The sequence below is a fragment of the Myotis lucifugus genome, unplaced genomic scaffold (genome assembly GCF_000147115.1).
Source record: "Myotis lucifugus unplaced genomic scaffold, Myoluc2.0 scaffold_43, whole genome shotgun sequence".
Classification (NCBI taxonomy): domain Eukaryota; kingdom Metazoa; phylum Chordata; class Mammalia; order Chiroptera; family Vespertilionidae; genus Myotis; species Myotis lucifugus.
This window is the reverse complement of record NW_005871091.1, coordinates 443,933-470,953: the sequence shown is the minus strand read 5'-3', so window position 1 is coordinate 470,953 and position 27,021 is coordinate 443,933. Positions and strand designations below refer to the sequence as shown.

General features: G+C 41.6%; 1 protein-coding gene across 1 annotated transcript in view; it reads left to right on the top strand.

Moving 5' to 3' along the window:
* SNX30 (sorting nexin family member 30) overlaps positions 1–27,021 on the top strand; it is a 92,838-nt gene that overhangs the window by 43,265 nt on the left and 22,552 nt on the right. The window contains 5 exon segments of the mRNA XM_023753223.1: positions 1,811–2,002; positions 7,692–7,802; positions 16,370–16,528; positions 19,916–20,111; positions 21,678–21,877. Coding sequence (XP_023608991.1) covers positions 1,811–2,002; positions 7,692–7,802; positions 16,370–16,528; positions 19,916–20,111; positions 21,678–21,877 — 858 coding nt within the window.

Sequence of the window (27,021 nt, the reverse complement as noted above, 5' to 3'; positions counted from 1 at the left end):
CATGCGTTTTAGCATAACCAATGGACACAGTCGCTCGGACGATGAGCGCTTCCGGGGTGAGAATGGCTGGGGGGGGGGGGGAGGTTAAGCAGGAGAAAAGGAGACATATGTAAAATTTTAGACAAAAAAAAAAAAAGAATAGGGATGTCAGGAGAAGGCATCTTCCACCCCATCCTGGGCTCAGACCCATGGGTCAGGAATGTTTTCTGCATTCCTGATCAAGGCACTTTCCATGGTGCCACCTCGCTTTCTTGCCATATTCCTCAGTGTTTGCTCCTGGTGATAGCAAAGTGACATTCAGAGGTTTTACATCTAGACAAGGCTTTGTTCTGTTGTCAAATCTTAAAACCAAAGAAAACTGTAAGATTGCACCTTTTTGGATATTAGGGACATAATTTATTCAAATGGTTTCCTACTAGGGCCTAAAGAGAAAGAAGTCCATAATTAAAAAAAATCTTTGCTTCTCTTTTTTTCCTGGCACTTGCCCACAGCCCCCATTCCACCCCTTCCAATTTTTTTTGATTGTGGAAAATTTTAAACATTTACAGAAAAGGAGAGAATTGTATAATGGACCTGCAATTACCAGCTTCAACAATTATCAATGATGAGGCATTTTATAGTATCTATATTCCCACCTACCCATCCTTAATTATTTTGAAGCAAATCTTAGACATCCTATCATATCATCCATGAGTATTTTAGTATATATTTCTAAAAGATGAAGACTTTGTAAAAATGCTTCTGTTATCACACCTAATAATTTCTTTTCTTTCTTTTTGATAAAAATTGATTTGAGAGAGAGAGAGAGAGAGAGAGAGAGAGGTATTTGTTGTTCTACTTATTCATGCATTCATTGGTTGATTCTTGTATGTGCCCTGATTGGAGATCAAACCTGCATCCTTGACATAACAGGATGATGCTCTAACCAACTGAGGTCCCCAGCCAGAGCCCCTAAAAATTTCTTAATATCATCCAATAACCTACCACTATTCAAATTTTCCTGAGTGTCTCAAAATCTTTTAACATTTTATTTTAATCAGGTTCCATTGTAATTTTTTATAAGTCTCTTAAGTTCTTAAGTTTTTTTACATCTCTAGGTTCTCCTATCTCTAATCTCTTTTTTTTCTTTGCAATTTATTTATTGAAGAAACTGGATTTTTAGTTCTCTTTAATTTCACATAGTAAGGCTTTTGCTGACTGCATCCTCATAATATTGTTAATATCTTCCTCACTTCTCTGTATTTCCTGTAAATTTTTCTTGTGTACAGAGATTTGTTCAGGACTCAGATTCAGGTTTTTGGCAATTGTACTTCATAGGTAGTTTTGTAAATGAGCTTCTTTCAGGAGGTACAACATATTTACTTGTCTCTTCGTGTTGGTTAATTGAATTTTTAAATGTGTTAAATATTTTAGAGGGTTCAGGTCCCTTAATGTTTACTCGGGCCCAGGTGGTAGGTGAGAAAGTGGGAAGAGTATGTGATGTGCTCACCAAGTTCTTTCGCTGTTGAGGTCTGATGATGGTGGGGTTTTATATTCTGACTGAATTATTTGCTTCTGTTGGTTCCTCCAGTCTTTGCTGGAAGATGAATCAGTGTGAATCTGGTGTAGAGCTCGGCCATGGCTTGTTTCTCTTGGTCATAAAAGAACTGTTCACTTAAACGTTATGTGAGGAGAGGCTCAGACTCTTTGGAAGTTTTGTTTGTTTGTATTTAGAGGTGTTCATTGGTTTGGCTAAACTGGCTACTTTTGCTGATATTCTCCCCATGTATGTTTTCATTTAATTTGTAAGGTGATTTTTTTCTTCTTTCAGGATCTCATTTTGCCCAACGGTGGGACGCCAGCAGGCACTTCGAGTCCAGCTTCTTCATCTTCCCTTCTCAACAGACTTCAGCTTGATGACGACATCGATGGCGAGACCAGAGATCTCTTTGTCACCGTTGATGATCCCAAGAAGCATGTCTGTACAATGGAGACCTATATCACGTACAGGATCACCACCAAAGTAGGTCCCTTTGTTATCTTGTTCCCGTGTTGATTGGTCTTGGACAGGGGTCCTCAAACTACGGCCCGCGGGCCACATGCAAATACAAATATTGTATTTGTTCCCGTTTTGTTTTTTTACTTCAAAATAAGATATGTGCAATGTGCATAGGAATTTGTTCATAATTTTTTTTAAAACTATAGTCCGGCCCTCCAACAGTCTGAGGGACAGTGAACTGGCCCCCTGTTTAAAAAGTTTGAGGACCCCTGGTCTTGGAGAATAAGAGTCCTCCCTCCATGATTTCTGCCTTTGCTTTCTCTCTCCTTTTGTACAGTTCTGTTCCCTTTTTATAATTGTGGGTACGGCTTTCTGAGAGAGTAGATACATTCAGATTAAAAGGATTATATGTAAGTGTTTTTAATCTTAAAATGCAAGAGAAATTGTGACTACAGTCTTTCAAAGAAAACTTTAATCCTTATATAGTTGATTCTTCAACAACATGGGTTTGAATGGTGTAGGTCCACTTATACATGGATTTTTTCATTAATACTGTATAGGTATTTTCATAATAAAATTTTCTTTTCTCTAGATTACTTTATTGTAAGAACACAGCATACACTACATATAACATACAAAATATGTGTTAATTGACTGTTCACATTATTGGTTAACAGTAGGCTATTAGTAGTTAAGTTGTTTGAGAGTCAAAAGTTATATGGATGTGTGTGCGGGGATCAGCACCCCTAACCCCTGTGATTTTCAAGGGTCAACTCTACTTTCACTTATTTTCTATCATGTATTATTGTCACATTGCATTTGAAACTTATAAATTTTTGTATTAACCTAAATCTCTGTGATGATCCCATGATTATAATTTGGTATAATTAGACTTGATGGTAGGGGGAGAAGGAGTAAGAGAAGGATGGAAACTAATAGTTATGGACTTTTTGCTATGTGCCACTATGATATTACTGCCTTGTCCTCTCACACCTGGTTCACATTTGAAAATTTGTCACATACACATGCACTTACACAGTGTTCCCCCATTGCCATTGCCACTGGGTACCTACTGCTTCCCAGGCACTATGGGCTAGGTGCTTGGATGTGTATTATCTCCTCAGAAGTCCTAGGTCAGTGATGGCGAACCTATGACACGCGTGTCAGAGGTGACACGCGAACTCATTTTTTGGTTGATTTTTCTTTGTTAAATGGCATTTAAATATATAAAATAAATATCAAAAATATAAGTCTTTGTTTTACTATGGTTGCAAATATCAAAAAATTTCTATATGTGACATGGCACCAGAGTTAAGTTAGGGTTTTTCAAAATGCTGACACGCCGAGCTCAAAAGGTTCGCCATCACTGTCCTAGGTTGATATAATGTATTCCCATGAATTATTTCCAGTTACTTATTTTTTCCCCTAGGGTCAGCTTATTTTTTAACCTGCAGTCAGTGAAATGCAAAACCTGTTTTTCTTGAATTTGTGCTCTGAACAGCTGGATGACAAGGTGACTGCCTGCCCGGCTGCACAGCGATGCTTGCCTCCCTGGATGTTTTCCCACCTTTACTTTACTTCTGGGCCCTGCAGTTCACCTCCCAAATGCTAATACTGCAGGGCCTTGTTTCACAGGCTACCGCACGCACGTGCTCTCTCTTGTGCCTCTTCTCTTGCTTCCTTCCCCTTTCTCATTGTGGTCTTATTTCTATTCCTTTTCCTGGGGCTGTTTGATTTCCTTTAAGTCAGATAATGTCTCCTTATAACCTTTTCCAAGTCCCAATCCCACGTTTTCATTTGGCTGTGATGTTAACACCTCCAGGTAAACTTGTTGCAGTATTAAGTTTTACTGATTACTGTCAATTCCACTTCTGATCTCAGACCAGAGTCTTTTTCTCTTCCTGTTCCAAATAGCGACACCAGGTTTAATGTCTTGGTGATGCATTTGGAGCCTTCTTTCTGAATGTTGTGTTAAAGATTCGTAGAGAAGTGCGAGGATGAGAGAGAGAGGACAAACAGGAACACAGGGTCCCAAACACCTGATCCTGTCCCAGGGCCCCTGCTTCTACTGAGGTTCTCAAGCAAAGTTAATGGTCAGAGGACAAGGTCATACATATAATTACGCTCTTAGTTTGAGCTTTGATTCCCAGTCCTGCTTCAGATTCCTGATAACCAAAGCTGGACAAAATATAGAGCTGCCTTTGTCTGAGCTAAAATGAGCCTAGGGATTCCGTTGGTTAGAGTGTCATCCCGATATGGCAAGGTTTCGGGTTCGATCCCTGGTCAGGGCACATACAGGAATCAAACAATGAGTTTGATTAAAAAGTGGAACAACAAATCTCTCTTTCTCTCTTTCTTAAAATAAATACATAAAAAATTAAAAAAGAAATGAGTCTAGGGCTGAGAGTCGGTGTAGGCAAAGCAAATCTAAGTCGTGGGTTTCTTATCTCCCTAATGGTGGAGAGATCTTTTCAGGCTGAATTAGAGATTTTCTCAGCTGGCTCCTAGAAAGTAACATCATCATAATAGCTAATTATTGAGCACTTACCATGTGCTATACTTGTTTGCAATAGAAACCCTTTAAATTTTATTTTATATAAGTAATATGTGCTCTTTGTGGAAAACACAAGCAAGCTAAAACAGTGAAATAAATTATCTATAAGCTCTCTAGCCAGAAATAATCACTTACAACTTTAGGAACCATTTGTCTCTATTCATTTACAAAAATGAGTATTTTACATGCTGTCAATTCACTTACTATTTTGCAAATGTCTTTCTATGCTACTAAATGCCAGTAAACATGCTTTTATGCTGTCATTTCTGAGTCTGCAATAGTGCTTTGCGGTATGGATGAGCTGTCACTTATTTTGTGCTAAGTGCTTTAAATGTATCATCAGTTAATCCTCATATGCAATGAAATAGGTACCGGTGGTATTTTTATTTTGCAGATGAGGAATCTGAGACATAGAGATAGTAAGAAAATTGCTCAGAGACATGCAACTAATACATGGTGAAGCTAGAACTTGGACTCAGGACATGACATGATTTTTAAGAGAGGATTCCCTCCCACCCCCACCCCTCACCCCCGCCTTCCCCTGCTTACCCAAGCACTGTATGTGGTTTACTACCGCAGCTATTGACACTGACGATGATGTGGAGCAGACTGGAGGTTAAAGGCCATCCTCCTCTTGTTTTTTACCGTATCACCAGTCATTACCAACACTTATGTCCCAACTAGTTTTTCTTTTCAAATGCCTCAGTGGTTCAACAGGCTGAATCTTGCTGAAAGATCAGTTATAGATGAGGATTACAAAATAGACGTAAGACTTAATGGCAAGAAGGTCATTGCTGACTGGGGAGAGCAGTGCCATTGATGTGGTGGGGTGGAGCCCAGTTTGCAGTGGGTTAGGGTGTGAGAGGAAAGAAAGGCATTATGAGTGGTGGTAGTTTGGCAAGGAAAGCGAATCTAAAGAAAGAACAATAACCGAAGGGGGATGTGAATTTGGGGGGGGGGGGCTTCTCGTTTGTTTTTTAAGGATGGATGAAACTTGTTTAAGTGCCAGGTGGACAGTGTGGATGGAGAAGGAGACATCGGGTTGAAGATTGGAGAGTAGAAAGCCACTGAGGAGGTAGTACCCTGAGCAGAAGTGGAGGGAGGGAGGGAGTGGCCTCTAATGAGGGAGGTGGACTTTTTTCATTGTTTCTGGAGAAAGGAGGGGAGTCTTTTTGTGGCAGAAAGTTGAGGGTTCTTTGCGTATAGCTGCAGTTTTCTCTATGGAGAGGTATGAGGTCTTCTACGGGGAGTGTTAGGGAAGTTTTGAAGTGGGGCTTCCGAGTTCTGAAAACTTGTACAGGCTTTGCATTAACTGATGTGGAAAATGAGGAAGAGAGTTGATTAAGGAAGTAAAGAAAGACTGCTTGCCAGTGTTGAGGGTCCAGTTGGGGAATTTATTGTGTTGACCAGTGTGTTTGCCTGACTTTGTTTTTCCTTCAGGAATGTGCTCACACGCCCTGGTCTATGTGAGCAAGAAGTGGACGGTTGCATTTCTGCGAGAGTTGTGGGATGGACAGTGGGGAAGGGGCATATTGGCAAATCAGAGGCCCAAGTGATGGCTCATGGAATTGACGCTGAGTAAGGAAGGAAGAAAAGACAGGAGTGAACAGAATATCACGGAACTGTAGGTCCCAAGAGGCTGAAAACCCAGGGAAATGGAGCCTGCTGGGGGCTCTGTGGGGTCTCAAAGAACATCCTTTCAACTGTGTCTTCTAACTGTGGCGGAGACCAAGGCTCCAGGAGGCTTAGTGGTGTTTGGGGACTGCTTATGGGCAGGGTTCCTCAGGCTACCTGCTCTCAATATTTCCATGATCCGTATGCCTGAAAATTTGTCGTCAGTGATTTGTTCTTCGGATTTAAGTATTCTTCCTCCCCCCTTCCAGTTCTACAGTGCTAATTCCTTTGGGGAGTCTTCCAGTAAATCACAAAAACCTAAGTTAAATGAAGTTCCCCACATCTTCCCATCCTTATACTCCAACATAGGAGAGGTTTGTGTTTCATGGGCATAAGCTAACCTGAGGGACTCTGAAAAGGGGGAAAATGCAGAAAGAGTTAGTTGGGGTCCAGTCCAGGGCTGGGTCCTTTAACTGCACGATTTTACCCAGACTGTGTGAGCACAGCTTTTGGGGAGGGTGAAATCATAATTTTCAACGCCAAAGACTTTAACAGCTTTTTCTTTGATGAATAATTCTTTCCTATGTGTTTTAAAGATATTCTTGGTGGTGTGCTTAAAACAGACTTTTGGCTTTAAAGGGTAATTTTACAAAATGTAGCTTGAGCCATTTTTATTTGGTACTTTAATTCCTGAGAAGTGTGACTGTCATACAGTTGGTACCCCCATAGAGAAGATGGTTTAGCTGAGACATAACTTTAGTTTGGACAAATCAATGTGTAAAAATCTTGTTTTCCTGTAAATTAATTTAATTTCACTTAACATTGATTTTCATGATCAAAATGCTACAATCACATTTCAGAAAAATTAAATTCAGGAAGGGGGAGGAGAGAAATATTTTTATTATACAGTGACATTTTGGTATTATTTACTTGTAGATTTTTTTTTTCTTATCAACTGAAATACAATATAATTTCAAGGTTATGGCTCTGGCCAGAATATAGCAAATGAGGCAAAACCTTTTCCATTTTTATCTAATCTGGCTCCTAAATGAGCTGATGGCCTGTTCTTTCTACTTTTTGTTTGTTTCCCCCCTGCCTTTGGCAAAACTTGTGAACATATTTATCAGAGAGTAGAGATGTAATTCCTTTTCACAGATTCCCAGATTTGGATTCAGTAGCAGTATCTTCAGTGGAGTGATTCGGCTAAAAGAAATTCTCAAACTGAAGCTTGGAGGAAATGAATCAAATGTTTCTGAACACAATTCTGAGGGATAGTTGAGTTCCACTGCCTGAGGGTAAAAAAACAAAACAAAACACCACTCACGCACATGGAACTTTTCATTCTAGATCCTTGAATTTTCAACTGGGCCCTGTGGCCCAGACCCTCATTCCGTGCTGGTAGACCCTGCCCTTTGGCTGTGTGTGTGGTGGAAGGAAAGTGTGTTCTTGCCAAGTCTAGTTATTCGCAGAGAGTTTTTTCCCTCCCCTTCTGCCAAGATAGGCTCCTATTCCCGTATGCTTATTTTGCTTTATTCTTATTCGCAGAGTACTCGGGTGGAGTTTGACCTGCCGGAATATTCTGTCCGTCGAAGATACCAGGATTTTGACTGGTTGAGGAACAAACTGGAAGAATCACAGCCCACTCATCTCATTCCCGTAGGTACTAAGTCACTAAAGCTTATTACTCACTTTCCTGCATTTTCTTCCCTGAGACTGTTCACTCAACTCTCACCCCTTCAATTATGGGCAAACTCTGCCTTGCATTTTAGGCCAGTTCCCCCATCAAATGTTTATGGATACCGTGTAAATATATATTACCCTTTCGGTTTGGGTTTCTCATTTGCTATATAGTATGCCGTTTTTTTTTAGTGGGATGGGGTAGTTCGTCACTTCCATTATGACAATTTTTAAAAAATAAATATTGTTGAAATATTTCCCCTCTTTTTCTCCCTTTGACCTTCTCTAGCCCGCCGCCAGCCCCTGCCCCAGGTCTTCACCACCCTATTGTCTGTGTCCATGGGTGATGCATCTTTGCATACAAGGTTTATGGTTGATTACCTTCCAATCACCCACCCTTTCCTGCCTCCCTTCCGAGATTCCGAACTCTGTTCCATGCGTCCGGATCCACTCCATTCATCAGGTTATTTTGTTAATTAGGTTCCACATAGGAGTGAGATCATGTGATGCTTTTCTTTCTGTAACTGACTTATTTCACTTCCCTTATGACAATTTTTGAAGTATGGAGAGTTTTAGTTCTCATTTGCTGCCCCTTTAAAGACTGTTTCCCCTTCCTAGACACTGTTCCTGAGGTTTGGACAGCTGCCACCAGGTGCAGGATGCTGCCTCCCTCGTTGCTGCTGGGCTTTCTTTAGACGTGGGTAATTCAGGGAGCAGGGACCTAGCACATGGTCCACTCCACCAGTTCTCCATTAAAAAAGCAAGCCCAAAGCCACCTTACTTTTATTTATTTAAGCAGCATAATATTTATCTATTACTTATATCTGCACATTTTAAATCAGAACCAGAGTAAATAAAACAGAAAAGACTACTTAAAATCAGCATACTCATTGAGTACTTTTCTGACTACATTTATTTTTAGTGTAGAAATAATAACTGTTTACACTCCAGATGTTTCTTGGGGTTTTGGTGGCTTTAGGGCAACTTAGGTCATAAACCTCTTCAGCAGGGCTTGCTCTTTCAGTAATAGCCTTGGTTGAATAACTTCTTAGCCCTACCAATTTTCCTGTTACCACTGCTTCTTCTAATGCTTCTTTTTTACACATGGGTGGGGAGGGCTGAATATAAGCCACACTCTGGTGGTTTTCTTAGTTTTCAAGGCAAAAGCAGTCATGTTGCTGGTGCTGTGATGGGAATGATGGGAGGTGGCTGGGCCTCTGTTCTTTCTCAGAGACCTACCCCACCCTCTACCCCTACCCCCCACCTCCTCCACCCCACCCCCACCATGTATCCCCTCTGCTCTCCAAGCCTGGAGTTTTGCTTTTCTGTCTTATAATCACTTAAAAATGTGCCCAAAGAAAAAAACTATAGCTTTGAAACCATTGGAACTATTCCTCAAAATAGAATCTTTAAAAAAAAATCTTAATTTGGCAAAATTGGCAGCTAGCGGATTTTTAAAAAATAGACTTTATTTTAGAACAGTTTTAGAACTCCAGAATTATTGCAAGGATAGAACAGTGCGTTCTCCTACACCCCACACTGTTTTGCTTATTAACACTTTAATATGGCGCATTTGTCACAGTGAGCAAACCAGTCATGGTACATTATTGCTTCCTGAAAGCCCTTTATTTCTGGGTCCTCCGTTTTTGCCTAATGTCCTTTTTTCTGTCCCAGGGTCCCATCCAGGACACTGCATTACATTCAGTCCTCAGGTCCCCTTACGCTCCTCTTTATTTATTTATTTTTTATTGATTAAGGTATTACATATGTGTCCTTATCTCCCCATTGCTCCCCCATTCCCCCAGTCATGCCCTCACCCTCACCCCTGTTGTCTGCTCCTCTTGACTGTGATGGTTTCTCAGGCTTCCCTTGTTTTTGATGACCTTGGGAGTTCTGGTGTGTGCTGCTCAGGCATCTTGTACAGTGTTCCTCAGCTGAGATGTATCTGATGTCTTCCTCATGATTCGGCCAGGGTAATGCGTTTTGGGGAGGAAAAAGCACAGAGGTACAGTGCCTTTCTCCTTGCATCTTATCAAGGGTCCACACTATACACTGTTGATGTTCACCTTGACCTCCTGACTTGAGGTAGTGCTTGTCAGGTTCTCCACTGCGGTTACTCTTGTTTTCTGCCCCTTTCCATCCTGTACTCTTTGGAAGGAAGTCGCTCTTTATGCGGAGCCCACACTGTGTGCTTTAGGGGACTTGTGCTTCATCTCCTGGCAGATAGTGCATTTCAGGTTTAGTGCTTAACCATCCAAGGTTAGATAGCAACCCCTGCTGGTGAAATAGTAGCACTCATGGGCAGGCATTGAAGCCAGAACTGAAAGAGAATGGAAGAGTCTCCAGAATACTTAAAAATGAAATGATCCAGAGTATCTTTAAGTACGGTTTCCTATGGTCTGGGTAGAAGCAGTGAGGAGGAAGGGGTTTTAGAAGTAAGTGGAAACTTAAATTTCTTCATAAATTCTTAATATATATCTGGGCTGCAGAGAGATTTTTTAAAAATATATATTTTTTTATTGATTTTAGAGAGGTAGGGAGAGGGAGAGAGAGATAGAAGCATCAGTGATGAGAGAGAATCATTGATCAGCTGCCTCCTGCATGCCCCCCTACTGGGGATTGAGCCCACACCCAGTCATGTGCCTCAACTGGGAATTGAACCATGACCTTCTGGTTCATAGGTCGATGCTCAACCACTGAGCCATGCCGGCCGGGCTGCAGAGAGATTTAATATAGGAGAGCATCACTGACTGAAGCAGGAAACAAGAAAAATTTTCCCCTATAGAAATTCATTTTGCAGCAACTTTGCTAGGAGGTGTCTACCTGTTATTAAGCATCATCTTTGTACCCTTGGGAAGGCGAGGGGTTATAAGACAGACAAGAGACTCCCACCCTGAAGAGTTTATTGTCAGTTGGAGACCCACTAAACTTACTCAATGTAATCACTGTATAAATTTTCACTTATTTTTCAAAAATGAGATACAATTATTATACCACACAATTCACCCGTTTAAAATGTTCAAGTCATGGGCTTTTAGTGTATTCATAAGTTATACACCCATCAGCACAATCAATTTTAGAACCATTTCATCATCCTCAAATGAAGTCTCCTACTCCTTTCACTTCCAAACCTTGTCTTCCCTAGTGACTGGCACCCGCTAACCTACTTTTGGTCGCTATGGAATTGCCTAATCGGGACATTTCATATAAGTAGAATCATACACTCTGGAGTATTTTGTGAGTGGATTTTTTCACTTAGCATAATGTTTTCAAGGTTCATCCATGCAGTAGCATGTATCAGCACTGATTCTTTTTATTGTTGAATAGTGTTCGATTGTGTGGATATGCCACATTTTGTCTATCTACTCACCTTTGATGGACATTTGATTTGTTCCCACTTTTTTGCAATTATGAGTAATGTTGCTATGAACATTCACATGCAAGTTTTTGTTTTCTTGGGTGTATCCCTAGGAGTGTAATTGCTAAATCATATGTAACTCTACACTTAACCTTGGGAGGAACTGCCAGACTGTTTTCCAAGGCGGCTGCATCATTTTACATTCCCACCAACAGTGTGTGAGGATTCCAATTCTCCACATCTTCATCAACATTGGTTATCATCTATTTTTGGTTATTGCCATCCAAGTGGGTGACCAGGGCACATTTTATTTTTCAAGATGAACTTTAGGATCTTTTGAATCAGTGGGAAAATTAGGGGGGAGAGTGGTGAGTTTCTGATTTTTGTTTGTTTATGCCAACTTAAGTCAATTATGATGAAAAACGTGTGAGAGTTCTTGAGCTTTCAGACTCTACTGCTTATGTTAGGAGCATGGAGATAAAGTTCCCACTCTACCTGGGCTTCCGTGGGGTCATGTGAAGTTGTAGGTGAACAGTCAGCCAAACTCTGGGGAGGCCCCCAAGTTCTATCCTTTGTCTTTCCCTATTGGCTGCCTGGAGGCCTGCCTTTGTTTCTAGGCTCTGAACTTGGCAGCTTCTGGGGCTCAACTGGAGAAACCCAACCGCTTACTTCCGAAGCCTACCTTTCCTTTGCCTGAGATGGTTGATACCGATTGACTTTTCTCTCCACCCAAGCTTTTCTGCTTTGTGTCTTTAACAAACTCTGTCCTGTTAACAATATATTTTCTGGTGCTGCAACAGATTTTTCTCTTTTTATATTGCATTGTTCCTTTGGAATTTTAAAAGCAGAAAGAAATAATCAGACGTTCTTAAAATGCCATCTTAAAACTAGAAGTGTGCTGGATATGTGTGTTTGTTAGCATGCAATTACATAGAGAAAAGAAGGGAGAGAGAGAGAGAAATGTTGATGTGAGAGAGAAACATTGACCTGTTGTTTCCTGTATGCACCTTGACCGGGGATCGAACTCACAACCAGGGTATGTGTCTTAACCTGGGTATATGTCCTGACTGGGAACCGAACCGTCTGCCTTTTGGTGCACAGGATGACACTCTAACCAACTGAGCCACACTGGCCAGGGCAAGAAATGTAAATATTTTAAGATTAAACCTTGAAATATTTAATGGATTATTATAATGCTTTGAAAATAGGATTTTGGGTAGGTCCCAACATATATATGGATATATAGTTGTTTTTATTTTGTTTTTTGTTTTCAGGAATTGGGTGGGGAGGGAAGGAACACCAACTGGATGGTCTCTACAATATTTTGTAATCACTACTACTATCTAATTCCAGAACATTTTCATTAACCCCCAAAGAAACCCCCTACCCATTAAGCAATCACTTCCCATTCTCCAGCCCAACTCTTATGAATAATGCTGCTTGGACATTTATTGTACAAGTTTTTTTTTTAAAAAAACACCTGATTTCAGTTATCTTGGCTGTACACCAAGGAATGGAATGGCTGGATCATATGGTAATTGTATGTTTAATTATTTGAGGATTCACCAAACTTCCACAGTGGCTGCACCATTTTGCATTCTCACCAGCAATGTATGAGTATTCTAGTTTCTCCATACTTGACAACATTTGTTATTCTCCTTTTACTTTTTTAAAAAAATATATTTTATTGATTTTTTACAGAGAGGAAGGGAGAGGGATAGAGAGTTAGAAACATCGATGAGAGAGAAACATTGATCAGCTGCCTCCTGCACACCTCCTACTGGGGATGTGCCCACAACCAAGGTACATGCCCTTGACTGGAATCGAACCCGGGACCCTTCAGTCCTCAGGCCGACGCTCTATCCACTGAGCCAAACCAGTCAGGGCTTTCCTTTTACTTTTATTTTATAGCCATCCTAGTGGTGTGAAATGGCATCCCAGATGATTTAAAAAAAAAAACATTTTGGCCTAAAAGATGTATAGAAGTTCCACTTTTTAGTTCATTCTCCTTTTTTTGCTTCCTGTTTTCAGTGTTTATAATATCCACCATGTGCTGGGAACTGTGTTGAACTTTTCACTCTGTGTCTCATTTAGAGTATAGATGCCCTTGATGGAACCAGTATAGAACCAGTAACCCAGATTCCTATGCATAAATAACCAGGAAGGCAATGATAAAGGTGAGGTTGAGTGTGTCCCTTTAAGGAAGCTTGGAAATAGGAAGAAACAAATTTTCAAAGTCATGTACATTTGGGAATAATAATGCTTATTACAGGAGGTAATTCTGTTTGCAGAAGAGTTCCTTTAAATAGCAAACTTCCCCGATTCATTAAGCATAAAGTTCAATGTACTAAATCTGAAGAATGGATAAGTATTTCAGGAGGTTACCTGTTATGTTATATGAGGCACACCTAACCTCTTAATTGCTCATTAGGCCTTCCCAAGTCCTGTTCAGCTTAAGGAAATGAGAGTATGCTCAACGGGACTTATGAAGTAAGAACAGAAAAATATCCACTGAACTTGGTAATTAGAAAGTCACTGCTCATCTTTAAAAGAACAATTTCTGCATTGGGTGAGGTGTGGCAGAGAAAAGCAGCATGGAAGGTAGTACCAAGGCCAGCTTTGTTTTGGGGTAGAGGAAGGTTGGGGGTAGAGGAATCAATGGAAAGAGTGGAAGTAAAGATAAATGATTTTTTCAAAAAGGTTGAATGAGACAGGAGGGGAGTAGAGAGGATATAAGGTCAAAACACTTATTTTTTTCAGGTAGAAAAAGAACTATATATATGTGTGTGTGTATATATATATATATATATGTTTTGTGTTGTTTTGTTTTTAATATATATATTTTAATTGATTTCAGAGAGGAAGGGAGAGGGAGAGAGAGATAGAAACATCAATGATGAGAGAGAATCATTGATCGGCTGCTTCCTCCATGCCCTACACTGGGGATCGAGCCTACAACCAGACATGTGCCCTGACAGGGAATCGAACCATGACCTCCTGGTTCATAGGTTGACGCTCAACCACTGAGCAACACCGGCTGGGTCTAGATATACTGTTGTAGACTCAGGGAGTAAAGCTGGATGAGGAGGAGCATGTTCTCCACAGGGACCTGAGGAATGGAGGTGAGGGTGGTGCCCAGTAGATGGGTTTCTGTGGAGGAAGCAAAATGGTTAGAGAATTCCCATGTGCTGCCCTTAGACCTGGTTCCTCCTTCAGAGAGATGGTAATCTGCTTAGCATGAAATGTTGGCAGTTGAGTGTAGGGTTTCAGGAGGATGGCTGTCTAAGGGAATGAGAGAAGAATAGAGCAGAGTAAAGGAATTATCCTAAAGAACAACCATACCCTGCTAAGGCAGCTTCTCTGCTTCTGGAACATCAGGCTGGGTGGCCTCTGAGCTGGTCATGCATTTCTAATGTTCTACCCAAGTGTGGACATCTGACTTGGACATGTTATCCCCATGCGGCTCTGTCATTTTATTCCTGACTCTTCTCCCCTAAGAGCTCTTCTTTATTACTAACCCTTCCCACTGTGCCCTCTACTGCTTCTCTGTTAAAAAGAAATCCCTCAATTCTTTGCCTCTTCTCCAAACACTCCTACCGTCTCAAGGTTTACCTGAACAGTAGTCCCCTGAAGTTGCGGCCACTCCTACAGCCCAAAACACACAAACTTCTATCAAGTGTCTGCTCAGTGGCAGGAGCTGTTTGAAGCACAGTCAACCTCATAGCTAATTTAATCCTCATGAGGTTGGTACTATTGTTTTCCATTTTTTACAGAAGAAAAAACTGAGGTACCAAGAGATTATAGAACTTCACCAAAGTCACACTTTGGCAGAGGTGAAAGATGATCCCATGGGGCACGGCGCCGGGGTCTTTACTCTCGAGAACTGAAACATACAGACTGCAAAGCTTGTCCAAGTATTCATTTCCAGGGGTGCTGGTGTTGCCAGTTCCTAAGTCTTTCTAAGGTTTCGTGTTATCAATCTGGGTTGCTTCTTGTCTTTCCTGCTCCACTTGAGTGTCTTAGTATTCCCCTTCTTTGGGATGGCTAAGTCCTTGTTGCTGTATCTTATTTCTGTTCTTGTTTTTTGTTTTTGTGTGGGTTTTTGTTGTTGTTGTTGTTCTTGAGGGTTAATACCTTAAAAGAAAGCATCTCTTTACGGCCATATGATGGAGTTTGAACAAGTTGTGGATTTAAATACTGGTTCCAGTTTTTTCACACCCTTGAAAACACTTGGTGTGTTTTTTTTCTTCTTTCTTTTTAAAATTATGGCCATCCCAGTGGGTATGAAAGCGTATCTCATTGTGGTTTTGGTTTGTATTTCTCTAATGACTAATGATGTTGAGCGTATTTTCATGTGCTTATTGGGCCATTTGTTTATCTTGTTTGGAGAAATATTGACCAGATCACGTTCCCATTTTTTTATGTAAATACTCTTTTAATATTTCATAACTAGTACATTTCAGATTGTGCGTTAGCAAATACTCTCTTTCCCTGTGGTGGCAGTAATGAGGAAGGCCTTTTAATTTGATCAAACTACTACCGAAATAGGTTAAAGCTCAGAGATCCTACAGTGGCCAGATAGTTTGAAATTATCCACAATATTGGCTTAAAGAAAATATGATAATTTGTTTGTGTAAGGGAAATAAAGGAAGTTACATTTTAAAGAACCTTTTAGTATAAACCTAAACAAAAAGGGGGAGAAGGAGAGGTATTTTTTAAATAAGACATACTTCTTTCTCTATCCACCAAATTCTTTTACCTCTTGAGCTGGGAGTAGAATCTTATTATATTTAAATATATTTCTGTGTGGTTGATGTTATCTGCCATCTTTCCTTAGACTACTTTATCTTGTTCTAACTTTCTCATTATACCATCTGTGCCTCAAGCAATGTGAAGGTAACTGACTATTGGATTTACTGGATAAACGCTGACTGGCTGTTTTCTGTAATCCAGGAACTATGCTCTAGTGTTTTATTTCTTGCATTTAAAAACTGACAGGGTAGTTTTGATTTATTCTCTCTATATTTTAAAAAAATGTTTATATTGATGACTATCTTCTTAAAGATCTGAGCAGTTAAGAAATGCTGTTCTTGGGCAGATGGGTCATAGGAATGATTTGCTAGCCTGGTGGTTTTTCCTTGCACAATTTTATTAGTTGCTGTGAATATTTTTCTTTCTGTCTTCATAGCCGCTTCCCGAAAAGTTTGTGGTGAAAGGTGTTGTGGATCGTTTTTCGGAAGAGTTTGTGGAGACCAGAAGGAAAGCTTTGGATAAATTCCTAAAAAGAATTACGGATCATCCTGTACTTTCTTTCAATGAACACTTTAATGTTTTTCTTACTGCTAAGGTAAGGACAGATTTTTTTCATATTCCTTCCCCCAAAACAGCATTCTCCAGCCCTTCCTTAAAAGTTGTTTCCATCTTTCACAAGCCACCTTCATGAATGGCCCACTGTTGTGGGTGTCATTGAATACCCTGTGTTTTTGGTGCCCTTTGCATTAGCATGGTTACTGTGATAGAAATTAGGAGAAACAGTCCCTTGCATCAGCAGAGGAAGTTAGAATATTTTCACTTGCCATAAGCAGGGAGAAATGTTTCTTTAAACACTTCCTATTTCTTTAAATACTTCTTGGCACATTACTGGGTGAGGCCATTCTGACCAAGAGTCAGAATGGTATGCAAGACTCAGAGCACTTACGCGTATTTGGCAATGATGTTCTTCACAAGGGCCCTGTGCGTGTTTCCTTGTACCCCATTTCACAGATGAGGAAACCAGTTCGGGGAGTTTGTACAATTCAAGTGGCATCACTAGGACTTGAAATTGGGTCTTTGTGGCCCCTCGGGTCACATTTTTCCTCTGTAACAACTGCCTGACCAAGAGGAGTTCAGCATGACTTGCCCACAGCCAAGTTTCTAATCAGGTGGGCATTTCCCAGCCGTGGCCAGAGAAGTAGTTGGATTCTCCCCAGTTGCCAGATTCTGTGTATTCAAATTCAACTCGACTTCTCTCTGCACTTTCCTGTTGGCAGACCCGGCCAGCAGACCTGCGGCGCTCTACTCTAATTGTCTGTAGGAATGCGACCTCATGCCAGCTTCCTTCCAGCTCCTTCTTTGTAGTTTCATGTATCATATTCCCATATTCAGGACACAGGTAATTTTTCCTGTGGTGCAAATGTATTGAGGACCAGGTACTTTCCAGTGTTCTTTTTTGAAATGGCAAAATTGAGAAATATTTACAGATAACATTAGTTGACATTAAAGTCTTTAGAGATGGTGTCATTCCAGACAATGGAAATCACATGTCAAAGTCCTTTAGTGTTTGAGGTTGTTGTTGTTTTTAAACCTCAGTTGGCTTTTAGCCTCATCAATGACATTCCCATTCATCTTCTCTTTTTCCGGGAGGCCTTTTCCCCAACAGGTCAAACTTGTGTTATTTTTTAAATAAGTATTTTTTGGTGAACTGATCCCCAGATATAGTTCTTTCAGCTTATATAAAGTAAAATCCATCCTGTTCTCCAAGGTGCAACTCACTGATTCACTCAAATTATAGGTCCACTGGCCAGGCAGGCCCTCAAGCTTAGTCATTTTAATTACACAGAGAGGTAAAGGGGTGGTGGCGGGGGGAACTTGGGCCCTGGTGATGGGGAGTCTGTGTGAAGAATAAATAGAAAGGTGTGTGTGTATGTGTGTGTGTGTGTGTGTGTGTGTAATTTATCTGTGGGCCAGGCAGTATGCAATGATTTTTAAAAAATAGTTCTTCAGTGTCTTAATCAAAATCCAAATTCATATGAGTGAGTAAGAGGAGTTGATTTGTTTAAGCAGAACAAAGTCTAGCCCTAATCAGTGTTACTTGTTGAACTACATGCACTAAATGACCCAATGTTTTCTTTTTAATTATGGTGAAATACATATAACATAAAATTGACTCTCTTAACCACTTGAAAATGTACAGTTCATTAACGTTAAGTATATTCACATTGTTGGACAGAACTTCTTCATCTTGCAGAACTGAAACACTGTACCCATTAAAGAACAACTCCCCATATTCCCATCCTTTCATCTCTCCAGCACCCCACCTTTTCTTTTAACACATCAGCAAAAACTTAGTCCTGTTCTTAAATTACCCACCTGCACGTTCTGCCACAGTGAATGCAGAAGCATCCTTCTCCTTGTGATGACATGATCTTATCCCAAACCAGAAGCGTCTTGAAGCAGCAGCCAGGAATGCTGGGAGTGGTAGGGGACACTCAGTATCAACTATGTTCAAATCTGTGTTTTCATCGTTGGCAGAATGGGTGCAACGGTCAGAGAGGTACTATAAATAACTGTTCAGCATGTTAATGAACCTGGATAACTGGCGTTGCCCTTTCAAAGCGCTACTCGAACTAGAGCCCATGCAGTTCAAGGAGCCCTTTTGGATCTAGCCTTACACCAAAAAACACTGTCTATGGAAGCAATGCTGAGAATTCCAGGGCTTCCTTATGGTCTTGTGAAAGCCTGGTGCTTATGAGGATATTTTTTGGGGGTCTAGAACGTCTGAAGTTAGAACAGGAAATGGATTCTTTAGAACATTCTCTCAGGCAGCCAGACTTTGAAAACAAGGAAAGAAGTAGAGGATGGGGGCTGGAGGTGGTTTCTGCTGTTTTTAAGATGGGCAAGCCTTGGGTATAGTTTACATGCTGAAGGAATAGAAGTTGAAAATACAGACAGGGGAGGGGAAGGGAAGTTGGGGAGGGGAAGGGAAGTTGGGGTGGGGTGGATAAGAAAGGGTGGAATCAAGAGCAAAAGTGAAGGCCCTGACTGCATGAAGAAGGAAAAGGAAGTGAAATCAGGAGGAGTCTACACTTCAGCCACAGAGATCCAAGCTCCGATTGTGTGTCAAATGGGACAGCTGTGTTCACTGTGATTCCCTGTTCTCTGCCCTACCCCTACCTCAGACGGGGTCACCAGAAAGCAATGGTCCCTTATCTCCCTGTGGACATGCCTTTCTAGGACTAGGAATTAACATTCTGTTTGTACTGAGAGTGGGCAGAAGGAACAGACACCTACATCTTCTATCTTATTGAACAGGCACCGTTCATGTTAGGGACATAGAACAACCTAAGACACTGTCAGCTCCTCCTAGAGTTTAGCGATAGGAAGAAGCTTGTTCTACCTGGCAGACGAATGTGATTTTTAAACTGAGATACAATGGTTATGTTGCTCACTGTATTTCCCATGTATGCCTTGACCAAGAAGCCCAACATGCAATGTTTTGTTACAGCAGCTGCCCTTGCCCTGAGTTTTCTAGCTCTGGCTTTTCTGTCCCCGTGTCTGGCTCCCCACCCTTTACTCTCTACTTATTTGGCTTTGGTTGAGATATGAATAAATGAATGGAATGAATTCCAGTCCTTGAATTTTGGTTCTAAAGACAACTTAGGATATTTTGCAAGGGAGGAAGGGACTTTTTGTTTTTGGTCAAAGTTTTTTAAAAATGATGTTGGGAACACAGTGTTGTTTAAAGGAGAGCATGCTCAGGTAAGTGAACCTGATTAGAAAGGCAGGCCATGAGCTTGGTGGACGTGATGGCAAGGAGAGGGCACCTTTGTGTATGTGGTTAGGTCCTCTAACTCAGCTCCTTATTTTCCGAGTCCTCCCGTTTCCAAAAGCAACTGTCTGATGGAGTTGGTTACTGAGTCCTGGCCGTGTGAGTGATTGAGCCCTTCGAGTTTGTTCGTTCATCTGTCATCCTCAGGACCTGAATGCCTACAAGAAGCAAGGGATGGCGCTGCTGACCAGAGTGGGCGAGTCGGTCAAGCATGTCGCCGGAGGCTACAAGCTGAGGAGTCGGCCTCTGGAGTTTGCAGCCATCGGCGAATACTTAGACACTTTTGCACTCAAACTGGGAACCATAGATCGGATAGCCCAGCGGATCATCAAAGAAGAAATAGGTGAGCTCTTTGTTGCGAGTTTGATTGTGCCCAGGGACCACATTTGCAGAAATGTCAGTCGTGTGCTAAGTAGAATCAAATGCGGAAGCACTGGAGTGATGGAACGAGGCCACGTTCTGCTTATAAAACTATAAGTAAATACAAGGAAGGGAAGAGGTAGTTGTGAGCAGAGTATAACTTTGTGCTTCCTCCTTTGCCTTGCGTTTCAGCCTAGTGTTGGCTTTCCCCGGGGCAAACAACCACCTCTGGGTATCTAGGCTCTCTCACTTCCCCCTCTTAACTTTAGCTTTAGAAGTGGAGATACTGACTCAACCTCCCTTCATTAATAAGAATGATGGTTTAAAAACAAACTCGGGTATCTTTTCTGGCAGAAAGGTGGTTCAAAAGGACAAAAGACCTGGCTGGCATGGCTCAGTGGTTGAGCATCAATTTGTGAACCAGGAAGTCACGGTTCAATTCCCAATCAGGGCACATGCCTGGGTTGCAGGCTTGATCCCCAATATAGGGCATGCAAGAGGCAGCCAATCAACGATTCTCTCTCATCATTGATGTTTCTATTTATCTCTCCCTCTCCCTTCCTCTTTGAAATAAAAAAAAAAAAAGGACAAAAGGACAGTGTGGTGACCTGTGTTTGCCGAAGTTATGATCCTAACGAGCCCTGCTGCATTTCAAACCCACTCTCCCTGGCCTGGGAAGTTGTGAGGCCTTTTTTTATTCATCCTGGCTCTTCTTCCACTTCCTCCCCACCCCTCTCGTGGCCACTTGCTTTTCTGTATCCCAGAATGTTGGGGCCTTTTGCCTTCTTACACACATGTGAGCCAAACATACCTGAACAGTAATAATGAACATGCTGGCAGTGATATGAAGCACATTGGAAAGGATTCTCCAATAGTTGCCACCCATTGGTTGCTAAAAAAAAATGGCAGCGACATTTTATTGTCATGGCAAAATTCCTGGTGACAGTGATGAGCCATATTTTCTTTGTGAGGGGAAATAACATTTTTCTTGGTTCCTGTGATTTAATTCTCCTTTACACGCTGATGGCATCATGTGGGGCCTGCAGGGTTGGGAGTTAGCTGTAGGTACCGTCCACATCTAAGGACCAGAGGGTGGGATAACCCCTGAATGAAAGACTGAGTCTGCCTATGTAAGACCACGTCTCCTGTATCAAATGTTTCCTAAAATTCCATTTTTCCATTGTGACTGATTTAAAAAAAATACCCCCACACACATCCCCTAAACCTATAGGAAACTCTGCCACCACTGTTAAAATACTGCTTCACTGTGTGGGTAGGAGAGTGGTTATTTTTTTAGGTATTTGATGGATGTAGTTTCTACCATTTACCGCCAGAAGGCAGTGTGGTCCTCATTACCCAGCAGCATGGCATTCTCATTATGGGGTGGAGCTGATTGTAGCATCAGCTTTTAGAAATTAAAAAATTGTTATAAGCAATGTTGTGTTCAAAGAGGAGCATGATCAGGTGAGTGAACACATCTTGGTTACTGAGTCCGTAATACCAGTGACTGCTGCCCAGCCAAGCTTATTGGTTCCTCTTCCCGCTTTAGAGTACCTTGTAGAGCTCAGAGAATATGGGCCCGTGTACTCCACGTGGAGCGCGCTAGAGGGGGAGCTGGCTGAACCCCTGGAGGGCGTGTCAGCGTGCATCGGCAACTGCTCCACAGCCTTGGAAGAGCTGACAGATGACATGACAGAAGACTTTCTGCCTGTGCTCAGGGAATATATTTTATACTCTGACTCCATGAAGGTAAGCTGGCTCCCTTCTTGTGCACTTAGGTACTTTTTTTGTTATAATTATTATCAAAAAAATCAATTGATTATTGCCTATTTGCATGTGGTACAGGTTTCCTTTATCCTGGGTGGGCAGGATCAGACATGTGGATGGACATCATGGACATATAAATAGAACACATGGTGAACCAAGTATGTGAATTACGTGAAAAAACTAGTTTGGAAGAAATTCTTTAATTAATGTTCACTGAGAGTTCAAGGGGGTATAAAGTCTTCTAAACAAGAACAGGATGCTGTGGAAAAGGAAAAATTGGATAATTAGAGCTCTTGGAAGTTAAAATATGGTTGCTGAAATAAAATTGAAGAGAAAAGTTGGAAGATAAGGATGAAGAAATCTTGGAAAGTAAAACAAAGTTGTTGAAAAGTAGAATAAAAATGCAAAAATACTAAAAATGTGAAAGAATGGTCAGAAGGATTAATCTTAGAGTTTCAGCATATCTGACTGATAAGAGTTTCTGATTGAGAGAACAGCAAAAATTGAGGGAAGGAAATTATGAAAGAAATAATTCAAGACAATCTCCCAAAGCTGAAGGACATGAGTTTTTAGATTAAAAGGACATCTTAATTGCCCAGCAAAAGGAATGAACAGAGAACCAACCCCAAGCATATACTTGTGATATTTTAGAAAAAAAGTCATAAAGATGAAATTCAGGATCAAATGCTTCAATGCCCGCACTAGACAGTGCCCCAGCCTGTACCCAGGCTGTTTGGAGAGCAAGTATGTTTGTACTTAATATACGTTTGTACTTGAAGCAGGATTTTAAATTCTCATTGAGCAAGGATTTATCTGACATCTTTATTAAAATACTTTTACACAGTGAGACATAAGAAGCTTGTTTGAATAAGTGAAGTTATACATCAAAGAAACACTTGTTTGCTCTCTTTCTTCACCCACTGTGTGACACTTATGTATTGTTTCTTGTTCACTGGAGAAACATTAATTGGGTTAACCAAGCAGCGATTTTCAACTGCTGTGCCATGGCAGGCACACTGGTATGCCGCAAGAATTTTTAAAATATGCAATACCTGACTATTTAGTCAGGGGCAATGACCTTTTCCTTTATATTGTTCAATTAAAAATATTGACAACAGGCAACACAATAGCCATCTAGTATGAATGAATCAACATTACACCTCTTTTTTTTGTCAGACTAGCAAAAAATAAATTTTTTGGTGTGCTGCAGAATTTTAGTAATTAGTCAGTGTAGTGTGACATGAGATGAAAAAGGTTGAAATTCGCTGGTCTACAGTGTTGTCTGGGGAGGGGCATGTGGAGGAAGTGTTGACTGGCAGCCTCTGAAATCCTGTCTGCCCCACGGTGAGCTGAGCTAAGTCCATTTAGAAAGAAAGAAGGCCTCCTGCTCCCCATCTTTTCAACAGGAAAGTATCTGCAGAGTGGTCTGGGCAAAGCCAAGATTGCACGTGGGGTTGTCAGGGTCCGTGTGGCCAAGACTAAAGACCTCAGGAGAGTTAGGTGTCTTAAGTGGCTCCCTGGCCTTTTGACTTTACTGCTTTTTAAGAATTCTTATCTACATTTTCTTTTTCTAAGAGTGACATATAATTTTACTTCCAAAATAACGTTCTGATTTTTAAGGTATACATGGGACAGGCTTTGTTATTCAGCGTGAAAACTAAACTTGGAATACAGGGCTTGTGAAGGACTGGTGTGAAAACTGTTCTATATCTATCTATATAAAAGGCAAATATGCAAAGTGTCCCCTCAGGAGTTCGACTGGGAGACTGGGAGTTCGATTGCTCGCTATGACGTGCGCTGACCACCAGGGGGCACTGCGGAACATGGCAGGCAACCAGCGGCAGTGGGGCACTGAGGGAGTGAGGGAAGGAGGAGGCGGGGAACCTGATGGGCCCTGATCGCCGGCAAAGCCTAGGGACCCTACCCATGCACAAATTTTGTGCACTGGGCTTCTAGACTGACGTTTGTCAGTCTGCAATGGCCTAGAGTGAACGAAAGTGAATATTTGTCCTCATGATTTGGAGTCGGGACTGTGCCTAGGAATGGGAAGTAGCTGAGTGCCATTGGAGCCCGCATGGAGAAAATGCTGGCGTTCACTGAAGCTTTTTCCTAATGGGGCTGAGACTGGGCTTCTTCTCTGAGGTCGAAAAGGCCTTTGGGAATCATCTCCTCTAACTTATTTCATAGATGAAGAGACAGGGCCCCATGGGTAAATCTTTTCTCTGTCCCATGGCCACCATTCTAACAACCAGTGGCCTTGAGTCTGTGTCTTTACATCAACTAAGAAGAAAACCAGATCAGCTCGCTTTTCAAGGCCAAGTTTCAGTTGTCTCTCCTTGAGTTCAGGTATGTTTAGGGACATTCTGTTCCCTTTGGAGGTCGAGAGAAAGCACACAAAAAGGAGGGTTGCTGTCAGGCCCTGTGGAACAGGTGCACAATGTTCAGTGAACAATGGGGACATCTCGTACTAGAGAGATGGTTGAAAACGAGTATTCCAAGGATGCTGTGAAGCGGGAGTGAACAGTGCCCGAGAAGGAGGGATAACAAAGTTACCGTGGTGCCCAGGACTCAAGTTAAATCCCTGTAGACATTTGCAGGTGAGTACTGAGAGGGAATTTCACATTCTATACATGGTGCGTGTGTAAAATGTAATTAGGTTAGTGATGGGCTAGGAGAGAATATCTTAGAGTTTTTACCAAATTTCTGTCAATGCTTTTTAAATATTGGTGTCATTATGACCAGGCCAAGAGCTGGAAAAGCTTTACTTAAGAAGGTTAGGGCAAGGCCATCTTGTTTCCCACACTGTCTAGTTCATAGAAGGTGGTCAGCAAATATTTAATTGAATTTGACAATGTGGTGAAGTTGAAATATTTACAGATATACAGGGTGGGGCAAAAGTAGGCTTACAATTGTGAGTACATGAAACAGAATTTATTCTTGTATTGTTATCCATTAATTATTGTTTTATTTTCCATGGGAACTATAAACCTACTTTTGTCCCACCCTGTATAACTATAGTACGTCATGTAACTTGTTATTTTTAAGAGATAGGTGTATGTACAAGTCCAAGAGCTTGCTTATCTCAGAGGTGTGGGTGAATGACTAGGGTGAGATGAGAGAAGAGTGGGTGGCAGGGAAAGCCACACAGAGGAAGAGGCTTCAGTTGGAGACTCAAATGACATGTAGGATTGAGCATTTTAGGCAGAAGGAATAGGCAGTGCAAAAGTTCTAAAGCAGAAATGAGCTTCGTGTCCTTGCAGGTCAGAGAGGCCAGTGTGAGTAGAGCCCAATGAGCAAGGGAGGAAGTGGGAGGGGGCAAGATAGGGGCCAGGGCATATAGTAGAATTTGTATTTTTAAAGGCCATGGTTGGTAAGAGTCAGGATTTTATTATCCTATATAATAAAGGCTAATATGCAAATTGACCGAATGGCAAAACGACCAGTCGCTATGACGAGCACTGACCACCAGGGGGCAGACACTCAATGCAGGAGCTGCCCCCTGGTGGTCAGTGTGCTCCCACAGGGGGAGCACTGCTCAGCCAGAAGCCAGGCTCATGGCTGGCAAGTGCATTGGCAATGGCGGGAGCCTCTCCCGCCTCCGCAGCAGCGCTAAGGACCCCTCGGGGATTCCAGACTGTGAGAGGGCTCAGGCTGGGCTGAGGGACCCCCCCACCCCACCTCCAGTGCATGAATGTCATGCACCGGACCTCTAGTTAGGAATAAAAGGGAAGCTATCTGGTTTTATGAAGGGGATGACAGTATATAGTTCTTCCTTTAAGAAGACAACTAGTGCTGCAGTATGGAGAATGGGTTGTAGAAAGAGGGAGTGGAGGTAGGGACCATTTAGAAGACTGTCACAGGTAGCCAAGTGGCAGATAACCGAGGTGTCAGAGCTTACACTAAACGGTGATGGGGAAGTGGGTGGATTTGGGATATATTTTGGATGAGGTGGCCAAGTAGACCTGCTGTTGTATTAATGTGAAGTAAGAAAGTCAGGAATTGCCCTGGCTGGATAGCTCAGTTGGTTAGACCATTGTCCTGATACACCAAGGTTGTGGGTTCGATCTCTGGGCAGGCTGCGTTCAAGAAGCAACCAATGAATGCATAAATATGTGGAACAACAAATCGATGTGTTTCTCTCTCTCCCTCTCTCCCTCTTCCCCTTTCCCCCCTCTCATTCTTTCCTTTCCCTTCTCTTTCTAAAATCAACAAAAAGAAAGAAAGAGAGAGAGAGAATGAGAGAGAAAGAAAGAAAGAAAGAAAAGCAGGAATTGAGAATGACTCCTGGGTTTTGACTTCAGCAACTGGGAGGACAGTGGTACTGTTTATTGAGCAGGACAAGTCTGGGAGAAATGGATTGGGAAGTTGGGAATCAAGTTGTTTTGGCCAGGTTGAATTAAAAAATGCCTATTAGTCATTAACGTAGTGACGTCAGAGTGGGAATAGAAATGTGGGAGTCATTTGTACATAGATGGCATTTAAATCTGTGAGAGTTGGGAAGATCATCTAGGGATGAGATTGAGGTTAACAGTCTAACCTGTGCCCTGAGGCATGACAATAATTAGGAGGAGGACGAGTAGCAAATGAGCCTGAGAAGGACTGGTCAGTGTAGTAGGAGGAAAAAAAGTGGAGGATTACCTCTGTAAAGCCAAATGTTTTTAGGAGGACCTTGATAAACAGCAACCATTGGACTTAATCATATGGACGTCATCAGTGATCGTGATTAGAGGTCTCATGTGGATACATAAATTTGGGTTTAAAGACAGAATTCATCTTTTAGTTAGAGATACTCAAATGCCAATTGTTTAATTGTAAGATGATTTTTTCCGCCTGCCGCCTTTCCCCTCAGGGGCCACAAGGTGGAGCTAACAAGTCAAGTAATTAGTTGATGCTTAGGTCAGTGATTTTCACCGGGTGTGCTGCAAAAATTTGTAAAGCATGCAATATCTGACTAGTTTGTCAGGGGCACTGACCTCTTTTCCCTTAGACTGTCAAATTAAAAAATGACAACAGACAACACAATAATAGTTGTCCAGTGTGATTGAATCAAAATTATACCTATTTTTGGTGTGCCGCAGAATTTTAGTAATTAGTTTATGTGTGCCATGAAGTGAAAAAGGTTGAAA